We start from the raw sequence: 22,785 nt of genomic DNA, 5'->3' as shown, positions 1-22,785 counted from the left end.
CCCTTATGTTCTGATCTTCTTTTTAAGGTACTGTATGTGTTCAAAATTTTCGTATCATTCATAATTTCTTGTCCAAATTTTGGTTTCAAACTTGGGTCTCAATGGTGCACTATTATGCTTTGCTGTAGGTGCTAATGAGTTGCAAGATGATCAGAAGATGTATATCTGATCTAGAAAACATGAGCACTGCTGATGGTTCCAGGTTAGCTGGAGATTGGACATGCCATCACAGATCCAGGGCACCAGGTTGCTCCAAGGGTTTTGCTAGGATGGTGATGCATTTTAGGATATCAATGACTTTGACAGCTACCTTTGTTAACTAGCCCCTTTGGACACCAAACTGAAATTAATTATAGCACAACACTCGTTGGGGGACATAATACAAAACTCTGTAAAGATTTTTAATATGACTTCCTGAATAAAATACACAGAGATATAGCCTAAAGGAGGCTTTACTAGAAACCATAAACACTTATATTTCCTGCTCAGAGTATGACTCATTTTAAATAAAAGCAAAGAAAATGCAGAGCCAAAGGATAAGGGAAAATCAGAGTAAGAGAAATCCAGAAGTAGAGTTCCTTGGGGAAAGAGGGGACAAACAAACTTGAAGACATTATGTGATCTCCCCAAGTTGTCAATTCCACTATAGTAAGATTGATAAAAGATGTTGTTGGAAATTTTTGTATCCATCATGCTATATATTCTCCAGAGTATTCTCTATGTACATATAATTTTAAAAGTTCTTACACACAAAAAAACCAGAGCATTGTTTTCAAATTTATCATTAACTTAAAAAAGACACATTTATCCTATTTAATATACTTCACTTTGTAACTACCTAAAAACTGTTTTCTCATCTTTGGTATCAAAATAAATTTAAATTGGGCTCATACCCAGAATTAGCTATGCTCTGCTATCTGTTTCAATGAGTCTGCTTTAACTTATAAGCATTTTATGTTTAACAGCATAACAGCAAAAAAAAAAAAGCTAAAACTATCAATTCACTCTCTGCTATCATAAAAGCTGTAAGGTTGCCTCTACAAAATTTTGAAACTAAAAACAATTTACTTGATAAAAAGTAACATTTTCATAGGTAACAGAAAATTTATTTAATAACATGGTCATAATTTATATTTATGGTTTATTTTCAAAGCACTCTGTCACTTTAATAATAATGTAATACTGCCTTTCCAACGAGGTCTAATAACATTTCATACATTGAAACATGAACTTGAATGTGAACTTGAATAATTACTGTTCCACTATAACTAGTTGTGGTGGAGATTTAAGCTATTTGAAAGTTGACATTTAACATCTGCAAGAATTATGAGTTTTCAATGCAACCAGTCATCAATAAATATCCGGGTTACTAACTTTATCGGTGTTGTGTGAACAAAGAGACCCACCTCAGGCTGAGGGACAGCAGCTGCTCCTTTGACTTCAGTAGCTCCGCCACTTTAAAACTAGCAAAGCCCAAGAAGCTTCGCTGAAAATGAGAAAGAAAGAATGGTTTCCATTAACTTCTGGGGTTCTTAATATTTTTGATGTCACATCAATCATACAAAATTAGTCTTTAGAAGAAAAAAAAATATTGAATCTATTAACCTAACAAAAATTTCCACTGACAGATATACCATTACAATAGCTTATCCACCCTGGAGATGCAACTGAGGAGGGAAAAGTATCATTTGGTTTAAAAACAAAGAGACCAACAGCCTGGAAAATAACAAGGTGTGAAATACAGCAGTCGTGACTTTTCCGTGAACTGCAATTTTCTCTCTGTAAGAAAAATCTAGGGTAAAAAAAAAGATCATAAACTTTCAATATTTACCAATGCTGCAGTTCCTCACATCACTGGGATCAACAACTTTATATTCCAGATATGAGCAAATCTGTTACTTGGAGCTATTTTTATGTGGGACTCTACAGGAGTTATAAATAGAAATGCTATAATTCTCCCCCATCACAGAAACATTTAAAAATATTTGTTTCCTTTGTTATTTCTTCACTGACATGGGATAATTTCATTCCAGTGTACTCAGATAAAATGGTGCTCCTTCCATTATATTTTCTAAAATTGCTTTTTAAACCTATCACACGGGGTTGTTGACTTACCTACAAATTCTTTCTACTCTTTTTGACTCAATGTCAATAATAAAACCCTATTTTTTCTTTCTCTCTCTTTTAGGATAAAAATCTCCCATCTCTTTTTAATATCCCCTGGCTACTTCTGATTTGAAAGACACGATATTATGACAGTAATAACATGAATAGTATCTCTCATTCTTTCCTCAAGATTAAGGAACAAGCAAGAAAATATCCAACCCTACTATCACCTATGCCATTGCTGCCAAGCATTATAGGCACTCTCCAAGAGGTTAATGCCACTTCTTCCAGAACTTTCCCTCATCACAAGTCTGCTGCTAGACTACAATTGGATTTAAGTAGTCTGAGGCTAAGTGGATTTTTTTCAGAAGAAAATAGGAAGTTGTTTCCTATATAAAAGCAGGGTCTACAGGAAGCATTTGTTAAGCACTATTATGGAAGAAGAGATTCAGGTGGGCACTTTATACCTCTTTCAAAACTCCAACTTGGGAAAGGAGGTCCATAAAAGGTTAAAACAGACATTTGAAAAGACAACTCAGTTTTGAAGTTGGAGATGTCTCTATGTATTAATGATAAACCCAATACATTGATTTGAAACTCAAAGCACTAATTTAGACACCAACTCAACAAAGCCATGAAAATCTGAGGTTGTAGGAATAGATGGAAAAATATTAGGCAAAAATCAGAGGTTTTGATGAGCAATGGAAGGGAAGTGAATCAGGGCAGAGAAGCAAGTTCGGAAGCTCCATCAACAAAAAAAATGCAGAAATCCGTGACTTTTCCGTATAGGGAAGAAAGCTCGGGAAACATCCAGCCTAGGAAAGCATTCAGGTACCTTCCCGAACACTCCCATGGAAAGGACCACTTCTCCCCCCCCACCACCCCACAGTCTTCTCTATTCCCTGTTTTATTTTTCTTCATTGGGGTTTGTCACCTCTGGGGATATTATATGTTTAATTGGTTATTTTTACTCTCCACAAATAATTGAGATTGGAAGATACACAAGAGCTTTATTTCCTTTCTGATAAACTTTGCCGGCAAAGCACTCAGTAGGCTTGTGAAAAATGAATGAATAAATGGCAGAGACTCAAGCTTTCAAGTAAGTTATTTTATTGTAGTAGCACCCCCTTCTCCACAGAAAAGTCTTAACTGGGCTTCTCCAGGAATCCTCACCATGGCTGATTTTAGGACTGTCAGCAAAAGAGTCTCTACAAAAGAGTTCAGTGCAGATAAACTTCCAATTTTCCTGTTGCCCTGTTTTACTTGGCCACTGGCTGGGAAGAAATCAGCACTCCATGTGCTGGACACCCCTTACTAGTTTCTCACAAACACGTATCCAGTATAGTAGTTTGTAGAAATGTGTAAAGGAGGCCTCTGACCATTTCTACATCTCTGGGGCTTCACAGAGATGCCTACATTTCTAAGGGAAGAGACGTTACCAATTGGGCTCCATGGTAACAACTGGCCGGGGGAGGAAGGAAAGGGGAGAAGAAGCTCTCCCCCTCTCAGGTGTTGTCCTTGGAGGGTTAACTTGCCCAGAACAGGGAAAGGAAAAGCTGCTTTTATGTGAACTCCTGCAGACTGTGAACTTCTGAGCCCCTCCCCTTACATACTGGGTATAAAATTCTGAAACTTACCTGAACTCGGGGTTCAGGGGATTTATTGATTACAGCAAAAGCTGTGCCCTCTGAACCTGGCTGCGGCCAAATAAAACTGTTGCCTGCTATCTTCGGTGCCCTGCCTCGTCTGTCCCTACAACATTATCAGAAATGGGAGAAACACTCATTCTGTGGTGGTTACTTATAAATGACTGTAATTCACTGAGATGGGAAAATCAAAACAATTTTATAGTGTGCAGACTCTATAATATTGTAGTAAATTTCATTCCAGCATTTTAAAAATATGTCTATCTCCCTTTTTCTCACACTTATAATCAGGATTTTTAATTTAAATACCTACCCCTCACCCCTTATTCACAAAGAAAAATTAACACATTATCAATTTTGTAACCCCAAATTTTCAATTATTTTCTGTTTGCCTATTGAGATTACGTAGGTAAGGATGAGTTTAGAGTTAATAAAACAAACTGCTTATGTCATGATATTACTGTGTTTTTTTTTTCTTTTTAGAAATGAAGGCACAAATACCCCAGACTGGAATGTAGCAACGTGAGACAGGTGGAGTGGCTATTTTTAGACACAAACTACAGACACACCATAAGGCACAGCTGCAGTAAAACAGATGACCACAAGCCACAGAATTCCTCTCCTGTCCACCAGCCCAGGAGGCTCCTATGCAAACAAGGCCTTGGCTTGTCCATCTCCTAGCCAAGCCCAGTGTCTGGAAAAGACAGGCTGTAGGCTGTGTCTATTGCTATGCTGGGAGCTCACACAGTGGGCCAGGAGAATGAGCAGGAGTCAAGCTTTTCTCCCACAACTGTTAACCACATTCTTGATTTCTGGATAATATCAGAACCTTCAGAAATAATGCAACCTGTTGAAATTAATTTGGTTCATGAAATCTTAGTATTACATTATGAAAACTTTTCAAACCAACAGCACTGTAATCTAGGTACAAATATTACCTTGTTTATTCTAAAAATAATTGTATGTGGGGGACTCGGTGTTAGATAAAATGCATTCATGAAACCCCCAAGTTTAAAGACAATATATACTTGTTTCGCACTGCAACACGAAAAAATGGAATTACCTAGACATTTACTCTCTAGCAGGTCTTTATGTGCTTACTTCACCTTGATATAAGTCAAACCAGGGTCTTCCCCACTCCCCAAATGAGAAAGCAAATCCTACAACTCCGTCAATATTCATTGGACACAATGTGAAAGAATGAATTAAAGAGCAATCAGTCTTTTCCTGAGATCTCAATTTCCATGGAGGGAAAAAGAACTACTTTTATCTTTGCTGTCACTGTGACCGTAATCACTGAATTTAAGAGGAGTTTCTTTTAATTTTTTTAAATTTCAAATATAATTCAAGGTGTGATGTTTTCTGTCTCTCTTTTGGTGCTATGGCTGTGGGGGAGAGAATAAAGACAAACAAAAAATGAAAAACCTCATTGAGTCTGGAAGTTAGAAGACAGACATGGTCCTAACTATGAACTGGGAATCTGGATAACATAAATCACTTCTCCCAGGCCCCAGGGTCCTGGACAAGTTGCTCTACTACTCTGGGTCTTACTTTCCACCTTTAAAAATGTACACGTAACTGTTTCTTTCCCACAGTTATTATTTTGAAAATCAAGGTCATCCAGGCAAAGTGCTTAGGACACTACCAGGAAAACAGGAAGCACACCATAAATATCAGCTTACACAGTGACTGAAATAATGCACCCGAGTCAGATGCCTCAGGGTGATCTTCTATCCACCTTAAATACTCCAGAAAAGGTAGAGAATTAAAAAAGGAAGAGAAAAAAAAAATCTATGAGGAATGCCTTCCTTACAAACAGAAAGATGTGTGTAATATTAAATTCCAGTGACTTGGGAGACTGACAGGAGGGTCGTGAGTTCAAAGCCAGCCTCAGCAAAAAGGGGAGGCACTAAGCCACTCAGTGAGACCCTGTCTCTAAATAAATAAGGGCTGGGGATGTGTCTCAGTGGTTGAGTGCCCCCGAGTTCAATCCTCGGTACCCCCCATGAAAAAATTAGTTTCGGGAGAAATATAAATGAGAAGAAAATCTACATAAAAGGTGAAGAAAATTAAGAGAGTCTACAAGGTCTTGTGTAGTTATCACTGTTAGGAACGAACGTGTGGCCTATGATACTGTATAGTGCAACACTGTATTGGGTTATGTGGACTGTTTAAAGGATATTAAGACTTCTTAAGGCATCAGCAGAGAATAAAGGAAGGCAGGGGGGCCCACCGAGTAAACTGCCTTAACCTGCAGGGAGGTCAGAATCCAGGCTTCTTGCTTCTCTGCCCAGCATTCTTCCGTCCCCATCACACTGTGTCTCATTTCTAGGACAGTTGACAATTCCCTTTCCTTCTGACAGGCTCTCTGCCTGCACAGTGAGTGGCTCTACCCCTTCTTGCCTGCTCATGTGACCCTTCAACACTCACCCTTATCATCTGGTCCACAGAGCACAAAGCTGACCATCATTACACTGCCTGATGCATGATCTCACTCATTCACCTGGCTGGAGAGTAATGTCAAGCAGGGTGGAAAAATAGGGGTGGAGGACGTGGGAGGAGCCTGTCACCATCCCTGGATCTAAGGGAAGTACGAAAATGGTTTATGCTGATAGCAACAGCAGGATCTCAGAGCAAGTCACGAGACCCCACTTGCTCACCAGGTGATCCAGGTCTACCGTGGCACTCTGGTCATTCATAAGGGAGTTAAAGGAGGTACAACCCCAAGTTTATTGCCACAGCCTGGTCAAATCTCCATCCTCCCATTTTTATCCACAAAATCTTTATTCAAAGTATAAGTTTCCTTTATAGCATAATTTGAATGGTCCTCCTCAAATTACTCCAACTTCAGTCCAGAGCTGTGCTACCCAATGGGTAGGCATGAGTTTAATTCAAGCATGCAAAATGTGTCTGCTACAAGTGGAAAATGTTCTCAAGATACATGGTGAATACAGCAGACAAAGTACCAAAAAAGGAATGTGAAATATAACATTAATTTTTTGGTATTGATTACATTATGAAATGATAATATCTTTCATACATTAAATTACATTAAATTGAACCAGTTACTTTTCACTTTATTTTAAAACATGGCTATTAGAAAATTTTAAATGACTTATGTGGTATGCATTTTTGTGGTATACATTTATATTTCTTTTGGACACTGCTAGTTTAAAGGTTAAATGAATATCTTAATAACACTTTGACCTGTTCTCAAAGGATATATGGAGTAAGTTTTAGAAGGTCTTTCAAGAGCCAAAGTTGATATCATAAGGCTGAGACATGATATCCTATACATATAACTTAAAGTACAGGTTCTGTTTTCACAGTCCAAGTACTCTTTTCTTCATTGCCAACCATCATCAATATGGTTACATGGTTTCCACCCCCATGAAAAAGGGAAAAGAATATGTGAACTACTAACATTGAAAAAACACATCATTAAAAAAAAGAATTGGGAGGAAATCTATTAGAAGTTAGACTCACCCACAGAAAACATTAAATTAATCATTTTATGGTACAGCCATTTATTATAAAATCTTTACTCGGAATACACTTTCAAAAGTCTAAGAGCACAAAGTGATACCTGTTTGAATTCATCATCAACAAAAAGGCTTGGATTCACCCAGTAAATGTTGCTTAAGAAATAAATATAGCACACTCTTTACCAAGAGGTTCCATTTATTTATTCAGTTTCAAGGAGAATGAGCTGGTTTACCTCTTTCTCCTCAAACTGCAGCATCACAGGGAGTAAGAGGGTCCTGCACACCTGTGGCTACGAAGAGCTGATGAGGCTCAGAAAAACTTTCTGGGCCCTCTGGGGAAACTAAAGGCAGGCCCACGTATTCCGAGCACAGAGACTGTCAGGGGGCAGATCAGCCTGAGCAGTTGAAGTGGTGAGCACCAACAAAAGTGCAGAGAAGGAAGTTGCTCATCCTGTCCCTGGGAAGAAACTGGAAGCTTGTGTTAGGCCAGTCCCCAGGGCCTTCTTTCCTGCTCCCTCTTTACTAGCAGATGCTCAGGTAACCAGACATTCTGCTCAGCCAATTCAACTTGCACACTGGTGCGTATATGTGGAGTGCTCCCTTGGCAGAAGTGACTGTTGTCAATGACGAGAAATGAATCTCACACAGTGCTTCGCACATTCACTGGAAGAAAGTTGTCGAGTGCCTGCAGGATTTGAAATAGGTCTTTTCAGCTGGCTCAGCCCCGGGGCCTCTGAGACTCAACTTTCTTCTGGACTTTTTTCTCCTCTCTGAATGCACAGGTTGCAGGGATTCAGCCTGCTGAGTTGTGTCTTGTCGGGAGCTGTCATCTCCGACTCTAGCCTTGTCTAAGCGGAAAGCATCTGCTCTCCTCTTGTTCTTCCTAAATCTGAAGCCTGGAGATTCATTGGTCCAGAAGCAGCAGGAATATATCTCAGCAGAATTTGCCAATACTGGACTGAACATCAATAGTCGTCTCTCTTTTGACCTGCCTTACATGTTTCAATGGCTGGAAGCAGAAAACATCAAAGTCCCCAAACTGGTTCCCTGTCCTCTTCCTATGGAGCTGCAGCTCACGACTGTAATTTCCCTAGCCTCCTGATGGCCTGGGAATGTAGGCTATGAACTGCATTTCAGCTACCTGCTGGGTGATCTCTGTGCTCGCCTCTAGTCGGCTGAACTAAATAGATTCATTTGAGGATGATTTTCAGGAGACAAAGAATGAATTCCACACCATTCGATAAACATGTGACAGGGCCTCTTTGAATAGTCACACCCTGCTAATTTAACTCAAGTTCACTCCTCAGCTACCAGGGAGGAGGCCAGAGAAAATTCAAATGATTAACTAACAAAAGACGTGTCGTGTGCACTTTTTGGAAATATAAGAAACACTTACCCCAACTTCTGGTGGGGGATCTTTCTGTTCAGGTAGGACACTGGTTCGAACCTATGGAGAAAAACAAATATTTTCTATATGACTTTGGAATACAAACTAGTGCAGAAGCTTCAAACAGGTGCTGGATTTCAATTTCCTTCTTCTGGTGTCAATTCAGACTCTGGTTAATCATTAGTGAAGGTGCCTGGGCTCAATCCCCAGTGCAGTGCAATACAGCTGTCCTTTTATAGTTTTTAAACTTCCTGATTTTCCTAAGTGGACAGATCCTTGCCCCATTGCCTCTTTGTCAAATATAGTGACATCCGGGATTTAGGAGAATCGCCTTTAAACTCTTCCAAAAGCAAGCTTTGTTCATTGGTCAAAGGAAAGAGAGTTGGTGTAGGGAAAGTAATTCCATGCATGCTCCACAAATGCTCTCTGAATGAGCTCTAAAACCCATGCTCCTATTAGGATACCCATTCCACATGAGAATTCTGGGTCAATTATCAGACACTGCCATCTGAACTCATTTAAAAATAATTCTCACTTGGAGTAGAGGGAAAAGGGTCAAGCAACCAGTCATCTGGGGGAGGTTTTGATATCAGCGTTCCATGTGAAATGGCAACCCCTTGGATAGTGAGAGGACATATATCTTCTACTGAGTTGTGATTCTCAGTCCAGGCTATACACTACAGTCAACTGAGGATCTCTGCAAAATATTGCTGCTCATTCCTGCCCCCAAATTTTCTGAATTTAATGTACTGTCTAGGGTTCTCTTAAGGAAAAAAAAATGTTTCATACAGAAATTTAAAAAAAGACATGATCATCTTTATCTTCTCACTTCAGAAAAAGGTAGCCAAAGCAAGAAAAATAACTTAAATTTTGTATCTAGGATGACTTCATTTGAAATAAAGATGAGATAAACCACTGGAATGGCCACAGAGCAATATAGAAGCTCAGCCTGTTGCATTGGGAAGGATAGGGAACAGCAGTCAGGAGGATTCCACGGGTCAATATTTTAGGGGTCATTTTACTGAAACTCCTTTGAAGGTGTAGCACGTCAAATCATACTTTTCCTCACTTTCCTTAAGTCCTGACACACTGGACCACACCAAGTCAGTCAAACCAGGACAAAGAAATGCTTATAATACCCCTATTAATGTCAATCGGCTTGACCCGGACCCTAACGACCTGCTGATCTTTAACACGGTGTCCATTTCCTTTAAAAAATAAAAAATGGTGCAAGCCATGGCAAAATGTGCCTTTTCACTTCCAGCTTAAGGCTCCGTTTCTTTTCTTTATGAGAGATCAAGCACTACTGCTTGCACAATTTGTCAGTCATTATGGCTCCACACTGTTGACCAGAGCACCAAATAAATGACAGGAGAGATCCCAACAGAGTAAACAACACAATTTACAGCACCACTTGACTTGGAATTTCATGGCAGAGTGCAATTGCATGGCAGAGCTCTTGCTGGCCAAGAGCATTTATAGTTAGCTGAGTAGCTGCATTCGTGTTCTTTGCCCGGGTGTACTATTCAGTCCCATTATCTGAGCGCCATCCGCTAGCCTGGGATCAGAAGAGAACTATATGAGAAGTGGGCTGTATAGACCATAGAGTGTGTGTGAATATAGCAACTCTACATAACCGTGTGCATGCACATGTTCAATCTCACATTCTCTCTCTAGATATATACCTAATGTGTTATAATGAACTATACATGTAGTGAATAAATGCACATATGCAACACATACACACACTCATGTACATTTTTTTTTCTTTTTGGTTACTGGGGATTGAACTCGGGGCACTCAACCACTGAGCCACATCCCAACCCCTGTTTTGTATTGTATTTAGAGACAGGGTCTCACTGAGTTGCTTAGCGCCTGGCTTTTGCTGAGACTGGCTTTGAACTCACGATCCTCCTGCCTCAGCCTCTCAAGCTGCTGGGATCACAGGCATGCGCCATGGTGCCAGGCTGTATATTATTTTTAAAATCATTTTCCAAAGTGGTATGCTTAAATTTACAAATATAATTTTTAAAGTCCAAAATCAAGTTCAACATATATCAAATCATATAAAGTATGTGGATTACGTATATGGGTTAATAGGTGTGTATAAAGCTATGATTAATGATGGAAAAAGGTAGAATAATATTGACAATGCCGACAGGGACCTTTAAACATTTATATTAATTTTATCTTTCCTTATAAATATGAATAGATCATAGGGAAAAAAAGAAGATTCTGTATCCCAAAGCCGTACACATAAAAAAATTATAATTCACAAACAAGTTTGGCATGTTCTGAGTATGTTTTTATGTGTAAATGGGAAAAAGAGAGAGAAAATGAAGTCCTTTTTCAATTTACATAATAGAAACATGAGTACGTTTTCCTATATTGAAGCGCATTTAAATCACCAGTCGAGTTCCCGATTTAGCAGAACTGAAAGATAAAATTTTGTAAACCAATTCCAAATTTTATGAGTCAGATTTTCGTAGGAAACATTCATTTAAGCCAGTAAAATATGTACAGCTCTAAAACGTTTCAGTTAGTATTATTGATATTTTGGAACATACGTTATACATCATTGATGCTTTTTTACATAAAACATGCCTCATTTCAGTGAATGCAAACCAGGTAGCAAGGTCTAGGTTTGCCAGTCTCTTTGGAACTTGAGAGCCTAGTAAATAGGATAAAAGTAAAACAATCCAGTACAAAATAGTGAGTACCCTAAGGGACATAAGAGCTTTTGCTCTGGGCATTGGAAGGGAAGAGTAATTCAGTCTGTAAGTGACATAAAAGGCTCCACAGGAAAGGTGCCTGAGTTTTGAAGGATGAGTAGGAGTTATAGGCAGGCATGTAAGCGCACAATAAAGCAAGAAGCTGTGTAGCAGGCAGGAGTCAAGGAGTGGTGAAAGTTCAGTGGCGTACAGGAAAGCGTGCCTAATCTGGTGACGCGACAGGGGCTTGTGAGGAAGGGAAAAGTTAGACATGCTCAGGGGAATAGGTTGGGGTCATTGGCTGTATAAGGCTTTCTATTGTGTTGTAGAATTGGAGCTTACTTGCATAGATTTATTTGAGGCAACAGGAAATTAGGGAAGGTGCTGGATAAAACAATGACATGAGCAGATTCCCTTGAATCACAGCAGTCTCCTTGGAGAGATATTTACCCTTTGTATTCCAGTTGCCTTTCTAGCTTTGGTTCAGTTCTTTAATAGGTAATTAATAACACACCCTGTACCTTGTTCTCTCAAATCTTTTTTAGTCCTCAGAAGAGTACCAGATCCAGAGAGAAGAAGGCTTAGATGCCCTTCAACAGATGAATGGATAAAGAAAATGTGGTATATATATACATAATGGAATATTATTCAGCCTTAATGAAGAATGAAATTATGGCATTTGTGGGTAAATGAATGGAACTAGAGAATATCATGCTAAGTGAAATAAGCCAATCTTCTAAAACCAAAAGCTGAATGTTTTCTCTGATGATCAGATGGTGATCCACAGTAGGGTGGGGGGATAGGGAAGAATAAAGGAACTTGGGTTCATGTAGAGGGGAGTGAGGGGAGTAAGGGAAGGAGTAGAGTTGTGGGAATGGGAAGACCAGTAGAAAGAGACAGACACCATTACCCCATATAATATCTGATTCCACACTGGAGTGACTCTGAGCCATGTATGTACAGCCAGAGGAATGAGAAGTTGTGTTCCATTTGTGTACAATATATAAAAATGCATTCTACTGTAAAATAAAAAAATAAATTATTAAGAAAAAATAAGGCAGGAAGTGATAGAGAAGGAGATGGTGTAAGGAGGAGAGGAAATGAGGAGGGAAGGGAGAAAAGAAAGGAGGAAAGGAAGACAGAGGAAGGAAGAGAGGGGGAGAGAGAGGAGCAGTAGGCAGGGGAGAAACATGTCACTGAAAAACACTAAACTCTGCACAAAGTGAGGCGGGGCCTCTTGGCCAGGAAGGGTGAAGTGATGGTCTCATGGTAGCATCTGGAATATTCCAGTTCACTGGCAGTGTCAGGCCTCCTGAGAGTACTGGCCTTCCTCAGGAATTTGTTTTCCCTTTTTTGGTCTCATCAGAAGTTTCCTCTGTCTGTCTGCACCATATCCCTCCTGTCTTGTCTTGGGACAGAGGAATGTCTGCCTGAGTGATGACCAAAAGCTCCTGCAGCGCTCTTGGGTCTTGACACTGATACAGGCTGCTATTCACTTCTCCGCTGGAGCCTGCAGAGCAGTGAACAGGAATGACCACGGAGGAGATCTTGCTATGCATCCCATCTTGACTGTGTTTGAAGTTCATATGAAACAAACTAATTGGCTTCTCTGTAAGCCTCAGATGTTCAAAATTCTACTCACCAAATTGGCCTTGAAAACAAAACAGAACAACCCATAGCACATGTGAGTTCTACTCAAGTCTCCCATCAACTTCCTAGAGTCTATTTCACCGACCTTAACTGTTTCCTAGCAAGCTGCGGCAGGTAAAACAACACCTACAGGCTCAAATTCATGCAGAAAACATTCCTTAAACTAGTCAATCTTGCTAGAAACACGGGTCCACTGTGCTAAGGTGAAGACCGCCATGGTTTTCATGGATGAGTAGGAAAGAATGTGGCACTGGGGCTGCCAAAAATGCTAGAGAATCCAAACCTAGAGAAGGAGAGGGTCACACTGCCATGAGTCAGCACACCTGGGTGGCACTGCCTGGACCACATGCAGCTGTATGTGGGCACCCTCATTGGGGTGAGGATGAAGCAGCCTACCATAGAAAGACTCAGCAGGAAGACAAAGGGAAGGGTGGCTGGTTCCAGAGGGACTCTTCTGAGCAGGGAGAGAGCCCAGGTCCTCTGCTCAGAATACTGTCACATCTAGGGGTGTGTCTGAAAATGAATGCAACGTTGAAGCATATTCTTCTTCCCCGCCAACACAAATTTCCAATTATCTATGTATCTCTAGTTCAAATACACAATTATCATCCCATTACCTTGGATAAGACAGAGATCTATATTCATATTTGAACCCATGAAAACCTGGCTGGGATAGAAACGTTCAGCTTCCTTCTACAGTATGAATTTTTTTTTCTGGAAGGAAGATGTTTAGTTGGGATTACATATTCCCTCCTTTTATCATGGTGTAGTCCTATAACTCATTCATACCAATAAAATACATATAACAAGTGATATTTGCTGCATCGGTACTGGAGTTTCCAGAAGTAGACATAGTGTGCTCTCTCCACTGTCTCTTTCTCCTTCTAATAGTGAGAAGTAGAACGATCCAGTCCTTGGGCAATGATAGAGCTGTAACTGAGTCTCCAAATGACCACATGAAAAACAGTCATCTGGCAAGGATCACTGGCAATACTAGACTATTAAACGACTGGGTTAGCTTTCTCCTGGTGGGTAACAACCAGCGGCTTAAAACAACTTTCATTTATTTGCTCAGTTTTATGGATCAGAACCAGGCATGAGGCTGGTTCTCCACGAAGGTCACACAAAGCAAAATTCAAGGTGCTAGCTGGCTGTGTCCTGATCTGGAGGATCCACTAGGGAAGGATTTGCTCCCAAATTCCCTCTGGCTGTTATTAGAATCCAGTTTCTTGCAGTTCTAGAAGGTTCTCTCTCTCTCTCTTTTTTTTTTTTTTTTTTGGATGACTGTTAGTTGGGCCACTTTGAACTGCTCAAGGCTACATACAGGGCAGGGATGCTGGGTTGTGGCCTTCTCCACCTTCAAATCCAGCAGGAGAGGATCCCCCTTGCTTTAAATCTTTGCATTTCAGATCTCAGTCTGCAGCAAGAACCATCTTCTTTAAAAGGCTTACCTGAGTGTTCAGCCTTACCTGCGGATCTCCCTTGCTTTTTCTTTTTCTTTTTAACCAATACATGAAAAAAAACTAAAATTGTGCATATAAGGGATGCGCATTTGAGAAACGCATAGATGTGGCATGTTTTTATTTATTTATATATGTATTTATTTGTCTGTTTATGCATTTATTTATTGGTGCTGCTGGAAATTGAACCCAGGGCCTCACACGTGTTGGGCACTCAGTTGAATCCCTGCCTTCCACAATGTTTAAATCAGGTTCAATATACTCATCTTCTCAAACATTTATCGTTTCTTTACACTGAAAACATTCCACCATCCTTTCTTGTAGTTTTTGGGTAGAGTACATAATTATTAGCTGCCACCAGCCCAGTGTGCACACTAGCACTGTTCACGACTCTTGACCATAACTTATGACCATTAGCCAACGTGTCCCCATCCTGCTCCCCCATGTCCTCCTCAGTGACTTTGTAACTACCGTTCTACTCTCAACTTCTAGGAGACACGATCTCTCTTTTGTAATATCAACTGAGCCATCAGTACCATAGTCATGAGGATCGTGCAGCCAGGTACATGGAGCAGAAGTCTCAGGGACCATTTTAAGATTCTGGCTACCACAATGATTGAGAAATAAACGCATTTTGCTAAGACACTGAAATGTGGATGTTTACGCTTGTTTCAGCAGCCAGCATAATTTAGACCTCTCATTTGCTTCAAATGGAGTTTCCGATTCAGTTTATGGCTATGAGGAAATAAAGCAAAATAGCTCATATTAAATCTTAACTCACTATTTTAAACTCAGCGAACATATATTAAGTACTTATTATGACTCAGCCACCATTGTAAACATGGGCAATCTCAGAAAGGATTAGGAAGGCAAAAGTTTTCTTGTTATTTTTATCGTTTTGTTTGCTTTGTTTTCCACAGACCCAACAACGACAACGTGGCAAAAGTAGAAACTTCTAGTAATAACTGCTAAGAATCCTCAATATTCCAAAGGCTATCAGTGAGTCTTAGAAAATGAATTTGAAATTGTTTAACTTTTATCTTGATGGAAAGAATATGTATGAGCAAACCTACATGATTTAGATGCAGAAAGTTAGAGATGGAAGGCATCTTAGAGTGAACCTAGGAAAACCACCTACATGATTTAAAAATGTGACCTGAAATATCCCTGGGAGGTACATTGAAAATTTCGTCTTGGACAATGAACTTATCACTCCTATCTCACAAATCCCTATTGCAGATGTAGTGTGGCAGACTAATATTCCCAAGGGCTCTAGTCTGTCAATGAAAGAGGCAGGCTGGGTACAAGACACAACTGGGACTAGAGAGGACTGTGGAAAAAGACAAATCACAAAGCCAGCCTCTATAGAGCAGCGACTATCCAGCTGTAAATTATTAAAACGTTCCTGAAAAAGATTCACTCAAATATTAACAATGAGTAAATCCTAATTCTTTTACAGGTCGGCTATTATTCCTATGTACTGACATTTACCAAAAACATGCCTGGTAAATGAGGTGGGTGGATCAAAGCAGGCCTACTATTATCCTAGTGCAAATAATTTTAAAAGTGCTCCTCTAAAACAGTTGCTCCCATTGTCAGCTTTTTTTTTCCCCACTGTGACAAAATACCTGAGGATAATCGTTTTTAAAGAAGAGAGGGTTTATTTTGCCTCAGAGGCTTCAGTCCACAGTTCCTGGTCCTCTTGCTTTGGCCTTGTAGCACCATGGTACCTCATGGCAGGAGAACCCTATTCACTTCATGGTGGCTGTGAAGCAGAGGAAGGGGCTGGGGTCCCAGTATTCCCCAATATTCCCTTCAAGGGAATGCCACCATTGACCTAATTTCCTTCCACTAGGTTCCACCTTCTAAAGGTTCCACCAGCTCCCAATAGCTGCAGGCAGGGAACTAATTCTTCAACACATAGACCTTAGGGGGACACTGGACATTCAAGGTCAATGTTATTACATTCACCTCAACCACACATTAGAGTCAGCCAGAAGGTATTTTTGTGATTGTGTTTATTTTTAATGTCTGGTCACAAGCCACAGCCTATTATAATTCAATCAAAATCTCTGAAGGAGGGCTCCAGGCTTCAGTGTTTTAGAAGGCTTGCTATTCACTTGATTCCAACGTGCAGCCCAAAGTTCCTATAAAGGATTACTGCTCTAAGTGTGTAAGATTTTGCATGTGTAAATGCTGCAAATTCGCCCTAAATCATAAGAAAAAAGATCTCCAAAAAAATGTGTTGTACAATGATTAAGCCATACATTATATTCTCTTTTTAAAAGGCAGACAAAGGAGTTCACATGATCTCCGAGCTGGAAGGGATTTAGATTATTTTAGGCAATATATATTAAACCTGAGTGTGCATACTCATCCATCACCTTCTGGTCTGCAGCTGGTTGGAGGGGTGTCCGGAGACTACTCTGTGGAAGCCAGTTCGAGATACAGAATCTCAAGCTTACCGCAGACAGGCCAAATCAGAGTCCGCATTTTAGACGATTCCTAAGTCATTCTCACATAAAAGTTTGAGAAGCTTTGCTTGAGAAGAATGCACATGAATGAAATGGGTTACAGGTGAGAATGGGAGATGATCATTGGTACATAAACATGCCTGAAATAAGGAATGCAGTTTATTATGTTGGTTATGAAGGTATTTAACAATTTTTTTCCCCAATGGCCAGCAACTATAAAAGCTCCTGATGATGTCTACCAGCACAGAGGTGAAACCTTCTTTTTTGGACAAATGTGTGTTGAGCAGGGTGGAAGGGTTGTGCTCTTCAATTAAGTCAGAGGTTGAGCTGTGGCAGAGCTGGGTTGGAATTTTATTAAGACTCAGTATCCTGAGCTGAATTGTTTTCCCAAAATTCATAGGTTGAAGACCTAGTTCTCAGTACTCAGAATCTGACTGTATTTGGAGATGGATCATTAGTGAGGTGATTAAGTTAAATGAGGCTTTTAAGGTGGAACCCTAATCCAATATGATTGGTTTTCTTAAAGAAATACCAGGAGAGCCCATGGACAGAGGAAAGACCATGTGAAGAGGCAGCCAGACGATGACTAAGCTCTTACAGCAACTTGACCTTGGACTATCCCTAGCTCCATAACTGCAAAAAAAATGAATTTTTATTGTTTAAATACCCAGTCTGTGGAATGTGTCATGCACAGCCCTGGGGAAGATGCTTGTTCTGGTGCAGTGTGGCCTTCCCAGATTTTTAACTAATAGCATGTACGGACTTAGTTTTTCATCCCTGAAAGAACACAGGAGATTCTCAGGGTTTCTGTAGACCTCTTTGGCATTGTGTCTTGTACAGAATCTCAAAATCTGGCAAAAGATTTAAGAGGAAAACCAGCTAGGAGTTTGAATGCACCGTGGACTTCAGATTTGTCATTCTGGCTCTACATGCAAACCAGAATCTTTGAGGAGTTCTCTGCCAGCTGCTTCCTTCTCCTTGATGTTAAGATTTCTAGCTCAAGGGAGATTCTGTGAACACCACCAGGTGAGAAATGGCTTTTAGTATCAACTCCAGGGTTTCCTCTCCTGCCTGTTCTTTTTCTTTTCTTTTCTTTTTTAATCCCTTCCTATTTTCCTAAACATTGTGAAACTGTGGGAGGTTCACTTTGCTTTTTATAAGCCTTTGCCTGATTCTTTAGTCTCTTGCAAAGCAAGAGAATTCATCAAGTTTCTTCTGAGAAAAATGACTGCTCTGAAGGAAGCCTCCCTCTTTCTTACTTCATCCAACACAACTGCTAACTGCTTTGCTGATCCTTTCTTCAAGCAGAAGTAGCTCTATTTCTCCAAGGCCCGTACCTCCGCTTTCTCTCAAAGTTAGAATATGCCCCCAGATGAAAAGTCGATGCTCTTCATAGCTCAACACTGAAAGGTCTTCTTTTCTCTACAAGTTTATTCTAGGCTTCAAGCTTCCATAGCTTGATGAGGCATTTCACCTGTGTGATTTTTGTAATCTGTCTGACATTTTTCTAGGTGCTGTCAGAGGTAACACTGCTTGGTTACATCCTAGATGTGTGAGGGGGCACTTGCACGTGCACACATACACACACACACACACACACACACACACACACAGACACACACATTTTGGTGGTAGGATTGAGCCCAGGAACTCACATATGCTAATCATATGCTCCATCACTCAGCTATGCCCCTGAACTTTTCCAAACATGTGGCTAAAGGATGAAAATGATATTTAAAAGAGCATAAGATAAGTATGATTGGAGAGGGGGAGGGCTGGGGATATATCTTAGTTGGTAAAGTTCTTGCTTTGCATGCACAAAGCCCTGGGTTCAAACCCCAGCACCACCAAAAAAAAAAAAAAGGGGGGGGAAGGGGGAGGGAAATACCATCCTGCCTGACCCTGTCTTTGGAGTTGAGTCTTTGGGAAGCCAGTTACATATCTACAAGTGATTCTCTTGGTAAACAGGATTTAGCCTGAAGCCTCAGCACATCCAAAGCTTGATGTGCTGTCTTAGACTTGACTGGGTAAATGTGATCATCTTTCAAATGTCAACGCACACTACGCCAAATTTTGTACACAGAACATTCTATAGACTTTCAACCTAAAAAGAAATAACCGTTCATTTCAGCATGGTTTCGGTTGGGATGTATCTAATCTCAGTGTTTTCCATCTCTCTAAGGCAGCAATTTTCACACCACACTCTCTCGTCACACTCTCGGCCCCCTTTATGTGTAATTGGTGGCTCTTTAAGAGTTCTAATTTCTCTCTATGAATGCACCATTATACTAAATTCCACTGGTCAGACAGGAGTCCTGTGGTTCTTTAGGTTAATGGTGACTTCAAATGTGGCTCCAGAGTCACATAATTCTGAGCATCCCTGCCGTTAACCACATTTTATTCAATTTCCCTTTCCAACAATTACAGGATCTGTGGAAGGCAGGCGAAAGAACACAGAATAACAAAACTATCTATAGGTATTTCCTTCCTTTCCAAAGTCCCTGAAAAATCCAGGTTCTGCTGAAAATAAGGGATGACAAGACTCAGGCTTCATTTTCATGAGTCAAAGATGCCTCTGTGCAGTTGTCCGGAGCTGACCCTCCTGCACTCCAGACTGTTTACTCTGGACCTTTCCAAAAGAGCCACAAGGTGAGGAAAGCAAGCATTCTCCAGAACCCACCAGCTTTCCTGCACTGTGTGGACAAGCCGCGTTCTGCCCCACACATTTATGAAAGCACAAGGGACAATTGTCTAAAGAGCTGTTCAATTGAAGACAACAGATTTTCTTTCAATGTTAAAAGATGTTTCCATCTTTTTAAAACAGGAATAAAGAACAGTGGCACACCTTACATGGCAAAAACTCAAGCTAAGAATGTGCTTTCCAGGCCCTTAGGACAACAGCAGGTAACTTGCTAACCACCTGTTTTGTGTAAGTTGAGGACTCCGTTTCTGCTGACTCACTGCTGCAGAGTGAATCTGAAATGTCTCTCCAAGGCCGCTGTATTAAAGCCTTGGTCCCCTCTTAGTGCTAGTGGAAAGTGGTGGAAGCCTTAATAGGCATCTTAAAGTTGGGAGGTCTTTAAAGCTTATTGGGAGTGTGCCCTTGGAGGTGGGGAGTGGAACCCCAGCCCCCTTTATTCCTCATTTTCACTTCCTGGTCACGAAGTGCACAGTTTTGCTATGCCATGTGCTCCTGCCATGACATGTGGCCTCACCATTGGCAAGGGACCAATCAATCATGGACCAAAACCTTTAAAACAATGAGCCAAAATAAACCTTTTACACTTTATAACTTGATTTTTCTCAGGGACTTACTCCAGTGATGAAAAACTGACAGATGTACTTCCAAAGGCTTTTGTGTGAATATCATCAATATATGAAATAGAGAGAGAACTCAATTCAAATCCCAAGTATTCTACAACAATAGTGTATTACGAAGCCACACCTCCACAACTGCCTTTATCTCCCTTCTTCTCCTTCTTCTACCACCTCAACATACAAAGCCACTGTACTTTCATTCAGAAAAGTGGAAAGAGAATCAGTAGATTACTTTCTTATCCACAGCACTAGACCTGGGTGGAGTCTATGGTACTCTAGAAACATCCTACCCTAGACAGAAATAATGGGAAGCTTATAGTTGGTAAATAAGGATAACTAGTGCAAAGGAAATGACAATAACTGTACTTCAGCTTTGGTTAAATCATTTCAGGGCCTCATATGTTAATTTATTTACTTATGTTATCTAATTTAATTCATATAGTTGTGTGTTGTGTTACTGATTTGCCCATTTTAAAGATGAGAAAACTGGATTTCAGAAAATCAGGAGAAGTTGTTCAAGGTCAGTTCATGAGAGAGTGGCAGATGGGTCTACTGCTGAAGGCTGTGCCCCTCCTATAGCAATGTGCCACTTTGGAACCCAGACTGATGTTGACTTTAATTGTCTTCCCTAGGGTTGCTTAATGAGAGTTTAAAAACTAAAAATCTATTAGCCTCAGGGAATAGAAACAGACACAATTCATCACACTGCCAGACTCAAAAACACCACGCTATGTATTAACAGCCCCCAATTAAGACCACAGTCATGAGTTAATGAACAAGCCATTAGACGGAGAACAGCAATATCAACACAAGCACATGTCTATCAATCTGTTGCTCCTTGGAAGCCATTAGTCCCAACAATGTGAGGCTGAATAATCTGTAGGTAGCTTCAAAACTACTGTGATACTGCTGAAGAATCTGAAGACATTACTTATAGCCAGGACTTGAGTTACTCTTGTTCAAAGGATCATGAAGTCCTGTGCAAAGATCAATTGATTTAAATGCAATCAACTTACAAAGTATGTTTTTCTTTGAATTGGGGGTCTGTGTGTGGGCATGAAGTGGAGGAGCTATCTCCAGGCACAAATGGGATGCCTGGCACAGGAACTCTAAAGAGTTTCTCTCTATGGATTCTATCACAGCATCCCATAGTTTGATAAATGATTCTCAATGTTGGCAGTATACAAGATTTACCTGGAGGGGTGTTTTTTGTTTTTTGGGTTTTTTTTTTAACACTAATGTCATGGAGCTACTTGTATCCATTCCTTTCATTGGATGATTCCTTATCACTCAGAATTGTCTTATACTACTTTCGTATTCAATTTCATCTGTAAAAATAACCTTGGGAGAAAACTGAGGCTCAAACTTCAAGTGACTTTCAACTTGTAAGAACACAAACCCAAAGATAAGTAAATTTTTCCCCAGGTGGTGTGCCTGGAAATAAGAAACTAATATTTCAACTTGAATCTGCTGTATTCCCCAACCCATGCTTTTAGACCCTCTGTTGTGTCACCTGAGCTTGGGGATGAAATAGCACTACAAGCCCACAACACAAAAGGCATAAATTGCAGCAAAACACCCAGTTTCCCTGCCACAGAAGGTTTCATGAAGGCAGCATCCCATGGATGAGGGTATTTCTTTGCTCAAGGAAACACCTTACCACAGTAGCCACTGTCTACTTCCTACCTAAGTGTCATCTTAAAGGAGGAAAGCTGTTCGCTTCAAGGTTGTGGGCTCTTTCCTGGAAGCTTATAAAAATATACAGCAATGTCTCCATCAAACAAGTGCATTTGAATTTTTCAAGAATTGCAGTAGGGTGAGGGTTTCTGTTCCCTAAAAAGCCAGGTGCACACTGAGTGCTGCTGCCCATGTGAACAGCAGCTGGTTGCAAGATGCCTGCAGCTCATATCTATTCAAACCATCAGTCTTCAGTTCTCAAGTGTGATCCAAGCAAGGGATTTGGAAGGTCAAAACTATTTTCATAATAATACTCGGATGGCAGTTTCCTTTCTGACTCTCATCCTTTCAGCAGGGTACAATGGAGTTTTCCGGAGGTTACAACACATGTGGTATCACAACTGACTGCATATGGAAACAGATACGACAATGCAGGTCTCCCCTGTTGGTCAGGGATGACAGATACTTGCTTTGCAAGTTAAACAATTCCAATCTCAGTAACCATTTTTGGCTTTCTGAAACATGATTTTCAAAAATATTAATAAGTAATCGAAAAGTATTACTTAACGGGTTTCTTCTTTGTGATTGTATAGCCATGAATAAATATTTTTTTTTTTACATTTTCTGAGTTTTAGTGTCCAATACAGGAAATATCCAGAGCCAATCAATGTCAGCCCTTCAAGATTCTATATAAGTTTTAAGATTGTCAAAAGGCCCCAAGACCCTTTATGTTAGAGAAACACTGCTACATAAAGGTCTTCTGGTAAGAAACCTTGTGCTTCAGCATCTTTATTAGTGGCAGATGTGAAGCTTACTGAGGCACCTGATACTCCAGCCACCCTGGACTGCAAAGGGTCCCTGCCTTGCTCTC

The 22,785-nt window shown here is 40.3% G+C and overlaps 1 protein-coding gene across 13 annotated transcripts in view; it reads right to left on the bottom strand.

The window, feature by feature from the left end:
- Window positions 1–22,785, bottom strand: part of Inpp4b (inositol polyphosphate-4-phosphatase type II B) — a 750,819-nt gene that overhangs the window by 236,489 nt on the left and 491,545 nt on the right. For 12 of the 13 annotated variants that reach the window (XM_021727898.3, XM_040293274.2, XM_021727894.3 and 9 more), the window contains 2 exons: window positions 8,634–8,684; window positions 1,407–1,486 (listed from right to left, as the gene is read on the bottom strand). In XM_021727898.3, coding sequence (XP_021583573.2) covers window positions 1,407–1,486; window positions 8,634–8,684 — 131 coding nt within the window. Of the gene's footprint in view, window positions 1–1,406; window positions 1,487–1,831; window positions 1,886–8,633; window positions 8,685–22,785 lie in introns of those variants that run through there. The other variant, XM_040293273.2, reaches the window with a different exon arrangement.

This window comes from Ictidomys tridecemlineatus, chromosome 9 (genome assembly GCF_052094955.1).
Source record: "Ictidomys tridecemlineatus isolate mIctTri1 chromosome 9, mIctTri1.hap1, whole genome shotgun sequence".
Classification (NCBI taxonomy): domain Eukaryota; kingdom Metazoa; phylum Chordata; class Mammalia; order Rodentia; family Sciuridae; genus Ictidomys; species Ictidomys tridecemlineatus.
Note: the sequence above shows the minus strand (reverse complement) of the source record. Positions and strands in the feature narration are given on the sequence as shown.